The sequence below is a fragment of the Neltuma alba genome, unplaced genomic scaffold (assembly GCF_004799145.2).
Source record: "Neltuma alba isolate B1F8T4 unplaced genomic scaffold, ASM479914v2 tig00013322_pilon, whole genome shotgun sequence".
Classification (NCBI taxonomy): Eukaryota; Viridiplantae; Streptophyta; class Magnoliopsida; order Fabales; family Fabaceae; genus Neltuma; species Neltuma alba.
The window spans coordinates 1-18,125 of record NW_021637596.1 but is presented as its reverse complement, the minus strand read 5'-3'; the positions used below and the strand labels follow the sequence as shown (position 1 = coordinate 18,125).

General features: G+C 29.3%; 1 protein-coding gene across 1 annotated transcript; it reads right to left on the bottom strand.

The window, feature by feature from the left end:
• Positions 1-9,039: 9,039 nt before the first annotated feature.
• On the bottom strand, positions 9,040-13,789 carry LOC114736242 (LOB domain-containing protein 19-like; the record flags this gene model as incomplete). Its single annotated transcript, XM_028924030.1, has 2 exons — positions 13,364-13,789; positions 9,040-9,141 (listed from the first exon to the last, which is right to left on the bottom strand). Coding segments are annotated over exons 1-2 (432 nt in total), but the record flags the coding sequence as incomplete, so codon positions are not given.
• Between the last annotated feature and the right edge of the window lie 4,336 nt (positions 13,790-18,125).

Genomic DNA, 18,125 nt, shown 5'->3' with positions numbered 1-18,125 from the left:
TTTGACTTTTATTTTGGTTCTAAATATAAGACCTCAATCCACTTTGTCTCTCATATTTACTCTTTTTTTTTTCCAAAATAGTCCTTCTAATAATTGTAGTTCTAGTCAATACACTTGATTAGCAAGGATATTTTAAGAAAGACAATACCTATATGGGACAAATAACTAACTCAACTTACTTCCTTAATCTCCTCAAATTAATCAACCGGCTCTTATAATTAGGACCGGAGGTAGTATTATTTAATAAAACATTCAATATGTGCAACTATTATAAGGACTACCTCAAAAAAGTAGATAAACATAAAAAAAAAAACAAAATGATTTGAGGTCTTATATTTAGAACTAAACTAAAAGTTAAACAAACTCTTATATTAAGGATCAGAGATAGTATTTCAATGAGTTGAGTTGAGATTTACTTGAAAACATTTTTAAATGTGATCAAACAATACACAAAGTTCAGTCCTTGAGTAAAGCAAGTGAACTTGCAAGTAAAAATTCTATCAGATCATTGGATGGTGCAACTAATGGGAGCGTGGGACTACCAATTGGACTCATTAGCAGCTCGTTTTACGTCTCTCAAGTTTCTTGGTATGCCCACACATCAATTTATGCTAAAATCACGGTCAAAGAAAAGCATGCTAATATTAACGGTCTTTTCAAATTATCTATCCAAATAAATGCCTCACATACGTTTTAAAGGTGGAAAAGACAAGAAAATTTCAATATTTATAGGATTTATAATAAAAGGCTTTAAGCATTCAATTTCAAATTATTATTATTGCAGCATAAATTAAAGGACTTGATTTCATCATGAGTGAATAAAAACATCGTTTTTATAATAAGAAGTTTAAAGCTTTTACGCTGATAACGATAATTATTTTGATAATTTTAAGAAATTCATATATTTATATATATAATGGTATTTATTATAAATCTACTATTGACAAATAATAGGTTTTTCTTTTAAAGAAAAAGTTCACATGACATGGAACGAGCGTGAGCATCTAATATCCCTCGTAGCGCATAAATGCGGATTAATAACGCACAAAAAAGTAGGAGGAAAAAAAATGAGATGGTGTCCTGATACAAAGAATGGAAACCCCAGGAAACTACCTGAAATATTATTTTTCATCCTTAATGTACAAATTAGTTAGGGATTTAATTTGATCATGATTATAAGATTCTAATACATGTTATTTCCAGTATTTATCTATTTTGTCCAAAGTAATTCCTATAATAAATACACATGTTAAAAAATTTTCATCAGATAGCTCTAACACATATAATTGATGGGGGTATTCTAGAAAATATTCCATCTATTTATTATAAATAATTAACTTAACTAATTTTTTTACACCCGTAAATTAGTTATATAATTCTCATATCAGACTCAATTCTTTAAATATAGATAATTCTATACACAGCCCACACAGAGCATGAGTTTTGTAGCGTCTGGCAGCCAATTTGAGTTAAAACTCTTTTTTTTTTATCAAATGATACAAGGCACGTAAACTTGATTTAGTAGTTGGTAGCTGCCATATTGGCTAGAATTTGAGTTAAAATTCTAAAGTTGTTTATATAATTATCCAATTAATAGAAAATGCTGATAAATTAATGGGTTAATATAATCTTTGATTTCTTAAATTTGTTCTCATTTTGGTTTCACTCTTTCAAATTTTAAATTATCAGTTTTAATTCCTTAAGGGCAAAATAGTTCAAATTTTTATTAAATTATAAATATCAATATTTTAAATTCAAAGAAATATGAAAGACTAAAACTTATGGTTTGAAACTTGAAGGAGAAAAACTAAAAGGGTGTTTGGATGAAAACCAAACCATGGTTTTAAAAGTAATTTTACGGTATACAAAATAAATATGTTAAAGAATTTATCTCGATTTACGAAAAAGTACTTTTCAGAAATACTTTTATGTGACGCCAAACACCTTCTAAAATGAAGATAGAATTGAGAAATTAAAAATTATATGAACCCTAAGTAATCTTTAGTAGCTGGTAAACATTCTAAAATTCCCCCAAAAAAGCGTTAAATAAAATCGTCACTTTACGTTAAACTTTTTACATGAACACCATTCTTTTTTTTTTTTTAACCAGCATACATGATCACCATTACTAGACTTCTTTAACATCTCATCTTTGGGAATATATGAACTTTGACAGCCTCATATTCCCAGGAAAAAAAAAGATGGGTGACTTTTATCTAATAAATAAAATTATTAGATTATAATACTATCACCAGTCTTTAATATAAAAGCAAGCTTGATATTTAATTTGGTTTTAAATATAAAATCTAATTCATTTTTTTGTTCTTTTATTATCTATTTTTTAAAGATAATTCTTATAATAGTTACACACGTTAAATATTTCTTTAAATGGTAAATTAGTTAATACACGTGATTAATAAGAATATTTTCTAAAAAATAACACATTTATTATAAATAATTAATTAAATTAATTTTTTAATCTACTCAAATTATTTAAATATTAATAATTGAAAGGTAGCATAAATATTTTTAAATGCTTTGTCGGCCGTTAAAAAAGGTTTTATCAGCATATTTATTTATTGCATTAACCATGTTAAAGTTGGCAGAAAAAAGGTGGCAAAAAAGCATTAACCATGTTGAAATTAGGGACCAAATCGTCACCACAAACAAGGTTAAACCGGAAAATTAAAGGACAAAAAACAATATATTCTGTCATTATATTATTATTAATTATGAATGTAAATGATGAGGTAGGATAATTTTTTTATTAAAAAATGGATCAAAGTTTGAAATTTTTGAAAAAGGAAAACTATTAATGAGATCCAAAGGACCAAAGTCCAAAGTGTATGTGCTTTGTGGGACAGGAAAGGGCACAAGGAGGGACATCTGTCCTACATTTGCTTCCGCTTTCAGACACTCTTGGTGGGTCCCACTCCCCTCCTCAGGCTCCAAAATTTTGGTTTCTGCCCTTGTCTTTTTCTCAATTATATTTAAATTTAATTAATATCAAGAAAATTGTAGATCGCCAGATAAATAATATTAGAAATTTTAATTTTCAAATTACAAAAAATAATAATAATTGATTTGAATAAAAAATAAGGAATTTAATTTTAACCTAAATTTTTAATTAAAATATAAGAGAATAAGAGAATTTACGAAAAGCAGAGAGACAGAGAGAAGAGATGAATTCACTCTCACTCCATCTCTCCAATTGCAAGGCCACATGCTGTGCCAGTCAAACCCTGCTATTATGACCAGGGACCACGCGCTCTTTCAGATTCAAATTAAAATCAGTCTTGCGTTTATTTTAAATTAATTACAAGTTATCAGGAAAAAAATTAATTCAAATTTAAAACCATTTTTGGTGCAGTTTATCTCATCAAGACACTCAATTTTTTCATTAACAAAATAGCAATCCCCCAGTAATCTTAATATAAGAATTAGTTAAGAATTAATTTGATAATAAATAAAATACTCCAAGCCCATATGTCTCTCATATTTATTATTAATCTAAATTAATTTATCTAACTCATATATAATCTACTCCTCTTGTTCTATTTATAGATAGAGAGAAAATACATTTTTTGTCCTATTTATGGTACTGAGAGAAATTTTTTGTATGGATATACAATTTCGTCCTTTATTTATTGTTATGTTAACTTTGTTTACATGAGTTATAATGTATATTAAATAGTGATAAAGTTAAAAAGTTGTTAAATTTTAAATGAAAGTTATGAATTTTTAAAATTTTTTTGATATTAAAAGTATTTATAAATAGAACAATAGAACTATCTGATGTACTACATATATATTTAACGAATATTATATATATTTATATATAATTAGCCATGTGAGTGAGCCTCTAAAGCAAGACCAAACTTCCATGATTTACTTTAAATAATTTAAGTAGCTGTTATATTAAGAAATACAAGTAGTAATTTTTGACCAGCAATAAAAGTAGTAATTTTGTTGAAAATATAGTATGTCTCATATTTTTGAAAAATGTAATCTCAACAATTGATGATAAATAAATAATAAATTGCCCATAAGTAAATTGAATAATAGCATATGATGTGATATTATATATAATAGTATTGTAACTTAAATTTTAACTGAAAATTATTTATATAAAAATTTAAATTTTTTATAAAATATAAAAAAAAAAAGATTATTTCTTTTACTACTGTAAATTTTGGAAGATCAATATTTACCACTTAGCCGGCCATATTTAAGCATAAGAGGAGAATATGCCCTGAGAATAAAATAAAGTGCAATGACACTTACCAAAATAAATAAATAAATAATAAAGTGTAATGATAATAAAATTTGAATTTGAATATTTTATATTGGCAAAAGATATGGGCTACATGATATATACAAGAGAGAGATTAAATAATTAGATTTGTTTGTTGATAATCAAATAAGCACTGAGATTAGGTCACAAGCACTACACGCCAACCAAATTTTAGGGCCATATTTGGTGGTTGTCTAATAACCATTCATAAACAAAATGAAGTAAATTTTTAAATTAGAAAAAAATAAAAAGGTGATAGATTGTTGAGTAAAGGGGTCAAACTTGGTTGGTATTAATTTAATAGATGCATTTAATGGAGAACAAATTTCAACTGCTATTGGGAAAAGGATCAACCAAAACCGTCCAAATCAACGTGTTTGAAATTTGAAGATAACTAAAATACTATAAAAATCAAAACAACCTGATAATACTAGAAACCTCCATAATTAAGAAGATAATTACAATACCTAGCTACCTTCCTCCATTTTTAATAATTTCTATAAAGGAATTTCAAATCCTATCTAATTATAGCCAGCACAATACGTATCCACAAGCAATTGGAATCAACTAAAGATGTCATAGATTTGATGGACGACATGTTTATGTAAAAGCTTTACAAGCGTGTTGTATCCTTACAGAATATAACTTTTTTTAAAAAAGTGTATGTTTGATTTTTTAACTCCATATAAAGTTTTGAACAATGATTTTTTTTTACTCATCATTCTTATATTTAAAAAAAATTCAATTTAATATTTAGAGTTTAAAAATATTTTGTCAATATTTAAAAATTCAATATTACCCTCTTTTGTTAGGAATATTATGGTTCTTTTCCATCCAAAAAGAGTATTATGGTTAGATAACTGAAAAACACTCAATAAAATTGAAAAGTCAAAATAAAATTGTGTAAAGTTAAGACATAATGTGCACTTTTTCACTAAAAAAAACAAATTAGATCATGAAAAACTTTCATTTATACAATAAAAGAAAATTATGCCTTTTGAAAAAAAATTTACTCTTCTTAATTTTTTTGGCCAAGTTCGAGTATATTCTCAGATAAAAGTAATTCGTATTGGCCGCATTTTAAAATACTCATTCATACAATAAAAAAAATGATAAAATTAGAATTGGCTTCAATAATACTTATTTGAAGCTTGAAAATGAATATTTTTCACATAATAATATGCTTAAAAATTGATAATAAGCACGAATAATTTAATCCAAGGAAAAAAAAAAGGAGAATTAATAGAGTAGGTATATACAGATGCGATGAAAGAAAGAAAAATTAATGAAGAGTCCTGAAGTCATGGTCCCTCGTTATAGAGTAGGCACAATAATGGATAAGTTTTGACCCAAGTACAATACGTGTGCTCACTAATCAAACCCCAAACCACTATCCCCATCACTCTGATTAAAAAATTAGTTAAAATAAACATGTAGATTTAAATTTTTTATTCAAAATATCTTTATTTATGGGAAGAGCATAAAAAAATTAAAAAATTATTATAATAAAAAAATTAAGAAGGAGAGAGAATGTGTGATAAATAGAGATGATAATTTGAAAAAAAAAATGAACATATTGAGTATTAAAATAGATAATAAATACGGTCAAAATAAAAAACTGTGGCACAGATTTAAGATAATTTGCACATATTGTTTCTATTTAGAGATAAAAAGAAATGGTAATTATTGTTTATAAAAAAAATACAATGAGGTATTTGCTTATTTTCTATAATTAAAAAAAACGTTTTAAAAAAATAAATAAAATAAGAGGGACAGACCATTTAGAGAAAGGAAGAGAGGACAACAGAATCTGTCAGCAACCCGTAAGTCTTATGTTGACTCAACTTTCACTTTGTGGGCGCGTGCCACTGCTTCACTTGCCCTCCACTTCCTTTCTCTGCTTTCATCACAACTTTTGATTCTCTGCTTTTATGGCTCAATTCTAAATCTTTTTTTTTCAAAAAAATAAAATCTTAAAACTTGTTTAGAATGAAACCTTACTTCTTTTTTCTTGTGCAAAAATAAAAATAAAAATCCTAATTAAATTTTCTTATCGATTCATTGGCTGATTTGATTAACTCCAATTTCCCTCCACATCCTTTCTCTGCTTTCATCAATCAGGTCGGATAACAGGATGATCGTTTGTGCTCATTAGTCAAGCTAGTCCTAGTCTGGTCCATTTTTTTGGATACAGATATCTTTTTTTTAATTAAAGAGAATCCTAATTAAAATACCGTTAAGTACTAAATATGAGTACTTTTTTTTAAAAGAGACTCTGATATTGATTTGTCATATATTATAAGAAATTAGTCCCTTCCACTATATTCTATGGGCAATTCTGGTAAGTAGTTAAAACCTTGCATTGGGAGGGCCCAAGGCCCAAACTTTCCTCATTTTATCAACTTCAGCGACTTCTTGGTTTTTATAGGTTGAACAAGATATTTTTAAATTATGTCAGATTTGAGACTAATCTTTTTCAAGTCAGAGTTTATGTTTTTTTCCCCATCTTGTTAGTTGAACACCTTCTTTTTCAATGATGATAATGAGTGTTTTTTAATATTGCAAATTTATTTTTTAATTTAATCTCATAAAATTTAATCATTTTATTTGGTTGCAAATTGTCGGGATATATTTTTTTTTCTCAGTTCTGTTCTACACGATGATCATCAATGATTAATAATTAACTAATACGATTGGATGCCTTAACTTAGCCTTAACGGGGACATAAAAATGCTCCCAAATTATTAAGTAACCAAAACTTCCACACGGACATGATCATATTTCGTTGCAAGTTTCAATGGAGATTGATTTAGGGCTCCGATTGAATTTAATACTAGGCCACACCATTCTTTCTCCTTCCTCCGTTGACTTCTTACATTGCTACCAAACATGGCCTAAAAAGTCTGAGGAGGGATATTTGTTTGTTTTTTGGTTATGGAAAGAGCGCATATATTATATATATATATATATATATTATTTCATATCTTCTTATTAGAGACAATTATCACCGTCAAGTACTAAATATGAACATCTCTTTCATTAGGGATTTGAATTTGATTTAACACTTTGTTAGGATTAGTTTCTTTCATTAGACCCAACCCCAATTGATAGAGAGCACATATATTTGTCTTTAGGGAGTGTTTGGATAGAATCAAAAATATGGTTTTAAAAGTAATTTTACAGTATACGAAATAAATATATAGAAAAGTTTATTTCAATTTGTGAAAAATGATTTTTACTAACCAACACCCTCTAATATAGATCTAGTTGAAGGTTTAATTTGGTGCTACATATAATATTTCAATTTATTTTATCTCTCAAATTTATAATTTTTTTCAAAGTATTCTTATTGATTATATATTTAAGGGGGTTTTTGTCTAATGATAGTCATGATTAAAAATCATATTTTAGAAAAATTAACTCATATTTATTACAAATAACTAATTTAACTTTTTTTTTTCATATATTCAAATTATTTAAGCCGGTCTGAAAAATTGGCAGTGTTGAAAAGTGAGATGCAGCACTTACAATTAACTAGTCGCCCAAAAGAAAAAAACCTACACTTGAATAAAACCCCAATACCTGCACTGGAGGCCCAACAAGGCCCAGGTCAACAAGGAAGATGATACGCTTGAATCAGGATGTTCATTTTTCAACATATGACAACAATTTATCCTCATCTATAGGCCCGGAATTTTATTTGCTTTCATTGTTTCTTTTTTTTTTTTAAAGGAAAATCACCCCAAAAAAAAAAGCGAAATTACAAAATCACAAATTGGAAACTGTTACAGGACCTTCATATGTTTTGACAATAATAGGATTGAAAATAACAACACATTTTTGACAAAATACCTGCTTTGCAATCTCACGAATTTCACTGCATTTTTCTTTTTTGGTGATTTCCCCTCTTCATCGAAGCTGAACACCAAAGGTTGGATTTTTTTTTATAGATTATGATTTTAAATACTCCCTCCACCTTTATTTTTAAACACTCTTTCTATTGATCTTTAATATAAATTTTAAAATCATACACAAAATTTGTAATATTTATCAGGAATAATTTTTAAGAAATTTAAAATTTTACATTTAATTAATCATAACTACCTTCTTTAATTTAAGAGACAAGGTAGATGAATGTCTTGTATTTAGAATCAAATCTAACACCCCAACTAATTTTTATATTAAGAACAGGAAGGAAGTAGTAGTTCAAATCTTCATGAGAATGATGCCTAACATGCTTCTTAACAAGTAAACAAAAAATTCTTTACATATTGTGGAGAAGGTTCATTAAAGACATGATAGCCAAAAGGGCATAGCAATTTTCATTACATTGCATTACAAGTCAGCCACTTCAAAATAAAAAAGCATATTAATTTCCATTACACATGATAGCCAAAAAGAAGTTGCTTACATCAAAAACAAGTGAAAAGTGAAATGCATTGTCAATCAGATTTCCTTCGTTCCACCCTCTCTCTCTCTCTCCCTCTCTCCCCATTTAGATTTTCTTCTCCCCTTTCACTCTGCATATTTCAATTTCAATTAAAATCTGTCAATTAATTAATCAATTATAAATGAGAATGGGTGAAACTGTTAACTAATTACCTTGATACAAAATCTCCGGCTAAAGCTTGGAGATCCCCATCATCATCATCATCATCTTGATGCTGAAGATCACAAGGGTTGAGCAAAGTTGAGAACTGAAATGAATTAGTTGGATCAAAGGCAAACTCATTGGTAGAAGATGAGGTTTGAAGTTGGGGTAGAGCTCCGACCCCTGCCGCTGGCAGACGCTGCAGTGTTGAAAGACGAGCTTGCACATAAGCTAACTCTGCCTGCAAGTTCATCACCTGCCACCAACAACAATACTTGAATTTGGATTACTTTGAATTCTAGTTTTATAAACTACCAACTACAAACTAGATCTTATCTTTAAGATTGAAGGTAGTATTTTAATACATATTGTATTACAATCTTATATTTTTCAAATTGGAGGTAGCCTTTTAATGTGTATTACTTCTACAAATGTGTACGTACAAAATTATCACTGTTTAATCTAATATGTTTAGATGAAAAAAGTTAAAATGAAAATAGATGTAAAGGAAACCATCGTGCTAGTCAAATTATCTCATTTATTACTCTCTAATAATGGGGTCACGAGCCCATGAAAAGAAGAAACAGATTCAATTATTCTGCAATAAAGTTAAAATATTGTTTTAACTCTCAGGAAGAATAACAAAAGGTTCCCCAAAAAAAATTAGTTATTAAGACAAATGAGCATTTATTATTTACTATCTCAAAACTTGTCATTACACGTTGATTTGTTATTATTAAACTTTCTAGTAATTATAGTTTTTACTTGAAACTCTGATAATTCTCCTTAACTTTTATGGTTGTCACGTTAAGTATGAGAAGATAACTTTTACTAGTTATTTTTTTTTCTTTGCTTTTTTTCTTTCCTTTCTCTTTTCCTTTCTTGGTCAGGACCCTAAATATAAACATTGATTCTATCAACTTTACTCATCAAATGCTTGTTAAGATGTCTGTCTAAGGAATTGAAAAGAAGACAAGTCCTTAAAATCCACGATCGAGTTTGTAGTTTAAAGACCAACCCTCTCCAATCATGATTAAAATGATCTAATTAAAATATATAAAAAATATTCACACACACATATAACCGTGAAAAGATATATTCAAATAAAAACATATAACACACCAAGTAGATGATCATATATAATATAACAAAATAAAAGTTATCAAAACACAAATGTCAAACGGTTGGTTTTTCCAACTCAAAACAACATTTTACGGTTGGTAACGGGAAGGGGGGGAATCTAACAAGACCAATCTGTCCAAAATTTTAGGCTTTTTAAAAATGATTTTATAATGTATAAAGCAAATATGTAAGAAGAATTTTATCTCAACTTATGTAAAAGCACTATTTTTAAGTGTTTTTAGTGTTCTTCCGAACACCCCCTATACACGATCCGGATTAGATTTTAATATATACCACGTGTATATCACACTGCAAGTTGCCTGATCTTCTAATTAATAATGTCTGAGGAGTTCAAGTTATACAAACCATGACTCAGCTGATCTTTATGAACTTTGGTTTTTTTAATCAGAGATTTTGGAATTATACCTAATTAAAGCTAAGGAATCCATTGGTGCATATGTGCCCAATTATATAAGGTCCCAGGATTCAAGATAATACGCCATAGTGCAGCGTGCAACTTTTGAATTACTATGTAAATCTCTTTACACACACACATATTGTACTCTCCATGGCTGAGCTTGCCAATTATTGCACTTAAGATTTTAGAATGTACTGCATTCTCTGTAGATTATGCATTAATCCATGTTCAAAGATAAGCTCAAACTTGACATCGAATCAGCATAAGATTATATCATATTTGTATATCAAACCTTATCTACTACGAACGTAAATCCACCAATAACTTTCAAGATTTGGGGGTAACTAAATGTATAAAAAGAGTTTTGTTTTTTACTTAGGGGTATCCAAACTCCTCCATGTCTTAGAAAAATGAGTTTTATATTTCATGAATTTCTTTGTTCACTACTACGGGAAAAAGAGATTAAAGAAGTGAGAAAAACAGGTTATTATATATAAGTTTTTTTTTCTAACAGTGATTATAAGTTATGTAATATTATATATAAGCAGTTAAAATTTTATGAACCATCACATTAAAAATATACTTTTTTAAGCATCAAATGGCAAGCACCAGTGATTGATCAGCCTTAAACTATTATACACGTAGAACTTCCTTCTCTTTAAAGTTTAAATAGAAATAAGAAACAGAGAGATTATTAATATAGCAGAATTTAAAAAAAAAGTCATATCTTTTTCACTTATAATTTTTTTGGGAAGAAATTAAAAATAGGATAGATAAATTATAGGCTTATTTATATTTGGGTAGGCATGTGGCATTGCGTGCTACAAGCTTTCGGGCTTAAATTTTCAAAAGTGAATAAATAAATAACATAATTTTTCGTTGGAACAAGCACAAACAGTACATTTTAGGTGATTAATCAATTAACTAACTAAATAATAAGTTTATGCATTATTAATTAGTGTTGAAAGTCAAAATTACATATTAGCCCAAATTACAAATATTATTTATTTATTTCTCGAGCAACTAATTAAAGTTGCTTAGTAGCTCCGGCAAGCAAACCTCTATAGTCAGACTCAGACGGCCATTTAGCATATGCCACTTCTCTCTCATAAAAATTATAAATTACATAATTAAATAATTGATTTTTTCCTCAATTAAATAATTCTATTGTAGATAACTAGTAACATGAATTTGCGAATATTTATTAGTCGAAACCCTGATCTTTTTTCCCATGACCCATTGGCTTCAGTCACCCCACTGTTTATAGCAAATCTAGTTTCTGATTTCTAATAAATTTAACAAATTTTGTGTGTGGACTTTAACTATATTAAATCATAAATTAACTTCATTCAATAGTCCTAAATTTGGAAACCCTCAACATGAATTGAAAGGACATAAATAAAAGTCATCAATTATTTGATTTAGTTAATTTTATTGATTATCCATAAACAAACTACTGAAGATCAAATATCGTACAGTATCTAAACAAAATAACAATTTTAAATCACATTTATAATCAACTAGCACTTAAAATTGTACTCCTCCGATCCTTAATATAGGACTCAATTTTTAAGTTGATTTTGATCCTAAATATAAGACCCATTTCTCATATTTATCAATTTTCTCTAAATTACCCCTATAGATACTCTCTCAACCATAATAAGTAGAAGATGAAAGGGGTATTAATAAAGATAATTATGGTGTTTTAGGAAAATGTGTCATTTTTCTTATAATTAACTAATTTACTTAACTTCCTTAATCTAATCAAATTAATTAAATGGGTCTTATGTTAAGGACCGGAGAAGTAATATTTAAAGAAGTGAGTTATAATTATCAATTTATCAATGCCCATATGAAATATCGTTTTTATAGCTTGCAGTAGTATTTAGAATTTACAAAGCACAACTCAATCGTAATAGTAATTTCAAGTTTTTGAATCCTAGTGAAAAGTTACCTTTTTTTTTTTTTTTACCTCGGAGAAAAGTTACAAACTTCAGATTTTTTTCCTTCTCATCGCAGTCCTTTAAATGGCATGTTTCTTATAATACAAATGTTACGCAAATAGACAATTAAGAAGTGATAAATAATTAGTACATAAAAAGGGGAGCTTTGAGGTCTAGGAATTAGAAAACCATAGATAGGGGCCACGTTATATAGATAGAGAAGTGGCAGCTTTAATTTCTTAGAGAAGGGTGACCAAAATTGTCAAACCAAACAGTAGTAGTATTACACAAACGTCGTGCATCATGTGAAAACCTTGACCAACCCATTAGCACTTTCCTATACTTTCTCTTCTTGTCTCAAAACTTGAGCTTTAGATTCATTCCAAATGCCCCATGGATTAATTAATTAATTAACCACATGCACTCTCTTCTAGCTTTTCATCACATATTCTTATTTCTTAATTAATTAAATTTAGAGAATATGTGTGTTAACTTATTTCAAATGATTTTAAAGTATATAAAAGGGTTTTGCCCCTCAAAATTTTTTTTTTTAAAAACAAAAATTGATGCTCTTATTTCCCAAACGACCCTCAAGTTCTGTCCTAAAAATGCAAATCCCTCAAAAAAAAAAAACCAGCCAAGTACTTACAAGCAAATGAATGGAGAGAAGCCACTTCCTAGCTTTAAGTTTGAGAGACAGAGAGAGAGTCCAAATGAATTTTTTCAAATCATGGTCATTTTATTGGCTTTAGGTGTTGTTATGAATTAATGAAGAAACCCAGTAATATAAGTGGCCAAAGCAAGAGAAACAAGACCCTTTAATTTATGCTTAATTAATATACCAACATATTATCTCAAAGCCAAGCTAAGCAAGATTAGAGAGAGAGAGAGAGAGAAAATTGAAGCAAGAGTCATTGAAGGAGATAGATAGAGAGATTATGATATAAAAGTAGCTAGCAAATAGTAAGATAATGAAGAAGGTACACGTAACATACCTGTTGTTGAAGGGCGAAGATGTGGGCGACGCAGCCATAGACGGGATCTCGAGCCCTAGAGAGAGCCTCGTAGGAGAGAGTGATGACGGCGTCCAGACGGTGGTGAGGAGGGATTCGCAGCAGAAGCTTGGCGGCGTTGCTGGCTCCGAATACCTTGTGCACTGCCGCGAAGTGAGCCGTGCCTTGATCGGAGTCGAAGTAGGGTGCAAACACGCATCCCCTCACGCATTTTCGTCGAAGGAACTTGCACGCCCCACAAGGCCCTCTCTGACCACCATGATCACCACCATCCCCGCCATTCTTATTATTCTTACTACACCCACAATCCATCTCTCTCTCTCTTTTCTGCAACAGATCGATATGAGGTTGGTGATTGGCTTTTTGATCTTTTCCTTGAACTGGGGTTCAAGTAAGCTTCTCTTTGTTTTCGTGGGTGCTGAGAGAGAAGATGAAGCTGGGACCAGTAGACAGAAGAGAGGGTCTTTTGAGAAAGGGCCATGAGATGTCGTTTATGTATATATAGCAGGGTTTTGTTGGGAAGTGATCTCAGGGAAATTTGTTTTCATGTGTAATATCTATATTTTGTTTTTGTCTCTGTGACGTATTATGTGATCCTTAATTATGATGTTTTAAATCAAATTTATTTAAACAGCTCCATTTTTTTGGTCAATAAAAATAGCTCCAATTTAAAAACGAAGGGGTGATCAAATTACATTCAACATTTTGATTTATTTTTTAATAACATTTAGTATTCTAAATTAATTTAGAATTTATCTAACATTCTAAAATATTTCTTTAGTAACATTCTTTAAAAATATTTTAAAGATGAAACTGAACCAAAAATGCTTTAAATACTGGACCCTAAAATATGCTTTAGAATGTTGGACTTATTTTAACTTTTTAATTTGTTTCCTAGATCTCTATATGCTATTGTTATTCATAAATATTAGCATTTTTTATATTAGGTTAGTCATAATTTATATAGTTGGTTATAGCTTTAGTTAATTTATTTAGATAGGTAACAATCAGGAATTTTTTTTTTAACGGTGAGGAATACGTCATATATGTTTCAATAAATCATCATATGAGCTTATATATTAACATAATATATACACTTGATGATTGGTATGTAGTTTTTGTCTCTTTAGGGAAGAAAAAGGTGTGATGAAGAGAGGCTTTTTGTGGTGGGTCACGAGTTGAGATGGACAGGCACGTTAAGTTTCGATTCAGATTCAATTCATGAGCTTGAGAGCACACAGAAAAGAGAAGGAAGGGAAGGGAAAATGAATTGATATATAGGAAATTGGTTCGAAGTTTCAGACTTTAAAGCCACGCAAGCCAAGCAAGAAGGGAGGGTAGGGTGAACTAAAGATGAAGAAGAATAGTAAGCAAACACAGACAGAAGGTAAGGAAAAAGAAAAGAAGGTTGCGTGAAGCAAACACACAGACCCGCACACACAAATATGACAGCAGAAGAAAAATGAAACAAGTTGGCTGGTCTAGGTAGCAATCTCCGAGGGAGGCCACGTGGCAGACCACATCCCTATACGCCACGTGGGACAGTACAAAAATACAAACAGACAGACATCCTGATCCTATTCTGATTCACTTGTCACCTCTCTCTCTCTCCCTCTCTACTGAAGATGGCCGTGAGAAGACACTTGGCCACTCACTCTACTGTTATTTTCTTTCACCATCTTCTGACACTGGTTCTTTCTTTGCCACTGTTGAAGTTGCAGGTTTTTACGACACAAAGTTGTTTGCTGTTCTTGTCGATCTCTCTCTGTGGGGTTGTCACTGCCGCTTCGAGGTGAAACTGATTGACCCTCGTCTCTGTCTCTGATCTGATGGCTTCCAAATAAAACTTTACACCAAAAGCAAAAGATTTAACCCACTCCATTGCACGAGGCTCCACACCCATATATGATTGTTCTTTTCTTTTGTATAGACACACACTCTTTTGGACAATTGTTTCTTTCATCCTATTAAGACAGTGGGGGAAATTTTTTATATAAATATGAAATTTTACTCTCAACGTAGCATGGAATGATCATGTTGAGCGAGTTAATTTCCATAAGCATTAACTTAGTTAAAGTCATGTTTGTAAGTAACTGACCAATAATCCTACGTGATGCTCTTGACATGGATTTGTCTAAAAAATATAAAAAAGGAAAATCTTCTTTTTAACCGATTTCTTAACATATATGCTTTTAATCTTTAGAGGATTTTTTTTTATAAAGCATTATTTAAAAAAATGTTCCATATATGAAGATGAGATTTAGAGGTACTCGATCTGTCAAAAATCAATATAGAAGATGACCTTTATCCTTTCTTGGAGTGGAGGATATATGTCTTTGTTTCCATCTCCTGTTGTTTGCAAGGACGATATTGGTGAGTTACACGTCTTTAGCTTAAACATTTGAGGTTTCCCTTAACGACCAAGCATAAATTAATATTAATTTACTTTATGATAATCATTAGTACACGTATACTAGTAGCTATCGTAATATTTACCATAAATTGCGTAAGAAATAATACATCAGTATAAAATATAAAATGTATAGACAAAATGTTACATCCTTACGAAGTTTTTAACAAGAACATAAATTATTAGTATTATTTTTTAAATGTATCTGTACTAAATAAGGATAAAGTTAAGATAAAAATTTTTTCGATAAGATAAAATTATTAAATTTTAAAACAGAATTAATGAAATTTAGTTCAGTTTTATTAGATAAACTATGTTACAAGTTATTTATAAGTAGGATCAGAGAGAAGAATTATTGTATCTTGTGAAAACTTAATTATTTATTAATTCTCTTAATTAATAGAGGAGAAACACATTTTGACCAGGTGACAGCCGAGCTTAAAGGCAGATTGATCACTATGCCCCAAGAGGAATGATGGAATTAAGGGAGTTAAGTTTTGGATTGGGCTATAAAATTTATAAAATTAGGTCAACCCAAATATATAAATAGCTCATGCAACTTATTAATCAAAAGTCTCTTAGTCTAATAATGACAGGTGGCGTAGATAACTCGGCCTACCCCATGGCTTCCAACCGTACATATTAAGGGCCTTTATGCTTTTTCTTTTTGAGAGTGTCATATCGTTCACACTTTTTTTTTGGCCTTGAAAACTGTTCACACATCATACTAGCTGGGAGCTAAAACAACTTCTTTGCATTACATAGAGTTTCGAAAATAACAACATTGTTTACATAACTCATAAATAATGTGGTTTGTTAAAATTTTTATGATATATATAGGGATGATTTAGAAAGAAGGTGTCCTTTTAGATAGGCACAATTTTTTCAGATAAATAATAAGAAAAAATATTTTTGTTAATTTTTTATATGCTTATTTGTTAATTTAAACGATATTAGTTTTTACAGGATTATCGTCATTAAAGCTAAAGTGATAATACTTCATTGTTAACCAAAATTTGATAATTAAAAATGAGACATTTGACATTCAAATTTTCACTTCATTGTAACCATACAATGAACAAAAAGAGTATCAAAATGCTGGTTAAGGTGATAAGTGATTTTGTCTTTGTAAGAAAGGGAACATAAATTTAAATTTTAAAGAGCATATTTATCAATGAAAAAAATGACGCATTAAACGACGCATTCTAACTTCTGAATCCTGACTAATCAGTTGCTAAGATACTTGATAAATGTTTGAAAGCTAGAACCCAAAAGCAAATGCCCCGATATTGGATCATAGTATTCCCTTATGCCCAAAAAAAAAGAGTGAGGATATAGGCAATATAAGTGAAGTAACAATTAAGTGCAAAATTGATTGTGATTCTCACATTCACATGCTTCCTCGTATTAAAATGTGGGGACAATAGTTGTGATTCAAAAAATACAGGGAGAATTAATATTTGACAAGAAAATGAAGCCGTAGCAAGTAAAGAAGCAATAATTCTTTGCAAGTCTTTTTTTGAAAATTTTAAAAAAATACTTCTGAAATTTTAAAATCACAAATCAGAAATAACAAAAAAAAAGAGTGTTGTGATTTACTTTTCAGATATTATTAAATGTTATTAAAGTGTAATAAATAAGACTGATTTGAAATTTTGAAATTCAAATTTTTTTTGGATTCTTTTTTTTTTTTTAAGTTATGAAAGATATGAAAATGATATATACTACCTATCTCGAATTTTAATATAAGAGTTAGTTAAATAATTTAATAGATTAAATAAATTTTATAAATTAATTATTTATAATAAATAAGTGTTATTTTTTTTAAAAATATTCTTAACTAATATTAAAAATCTGAAGTAGTAATAATTATTTCAAACAGGAATGATTGGAACAGTGGCTAATCTATGAGCTTTATTCCAGATGGCATGGCTCAGTGCATAGTACGTGAACATTGACCCAAATCTATCACTTTGAATTGAGTGCCGCACTTTTGTTTAAACGAAAAAAATCGATATTGTTTTGGCGGAAAAGATAGCCTAAAATTTTTTGTGAACATTGTGCTTTTTTTTTTTTTTTTTTTATATCAAATACCATCGAATGAATTGGAATGCCAATAATTCCCAAATAATATCGCTTGCAGTAATAAATTTATAATTTTATATTGATATTGAAACATTTTACATGATTTTTTATACTATAATCATATATGGTCAAAATATTTAAAAAGTGAGATTAATTCCCTCATACTTTCTTATTGCCTGTGATACTCTCATTGACTGTTGTAATATAAACTAGAGGAGCTTACCCAAACGGCACTACTTACACCCACAT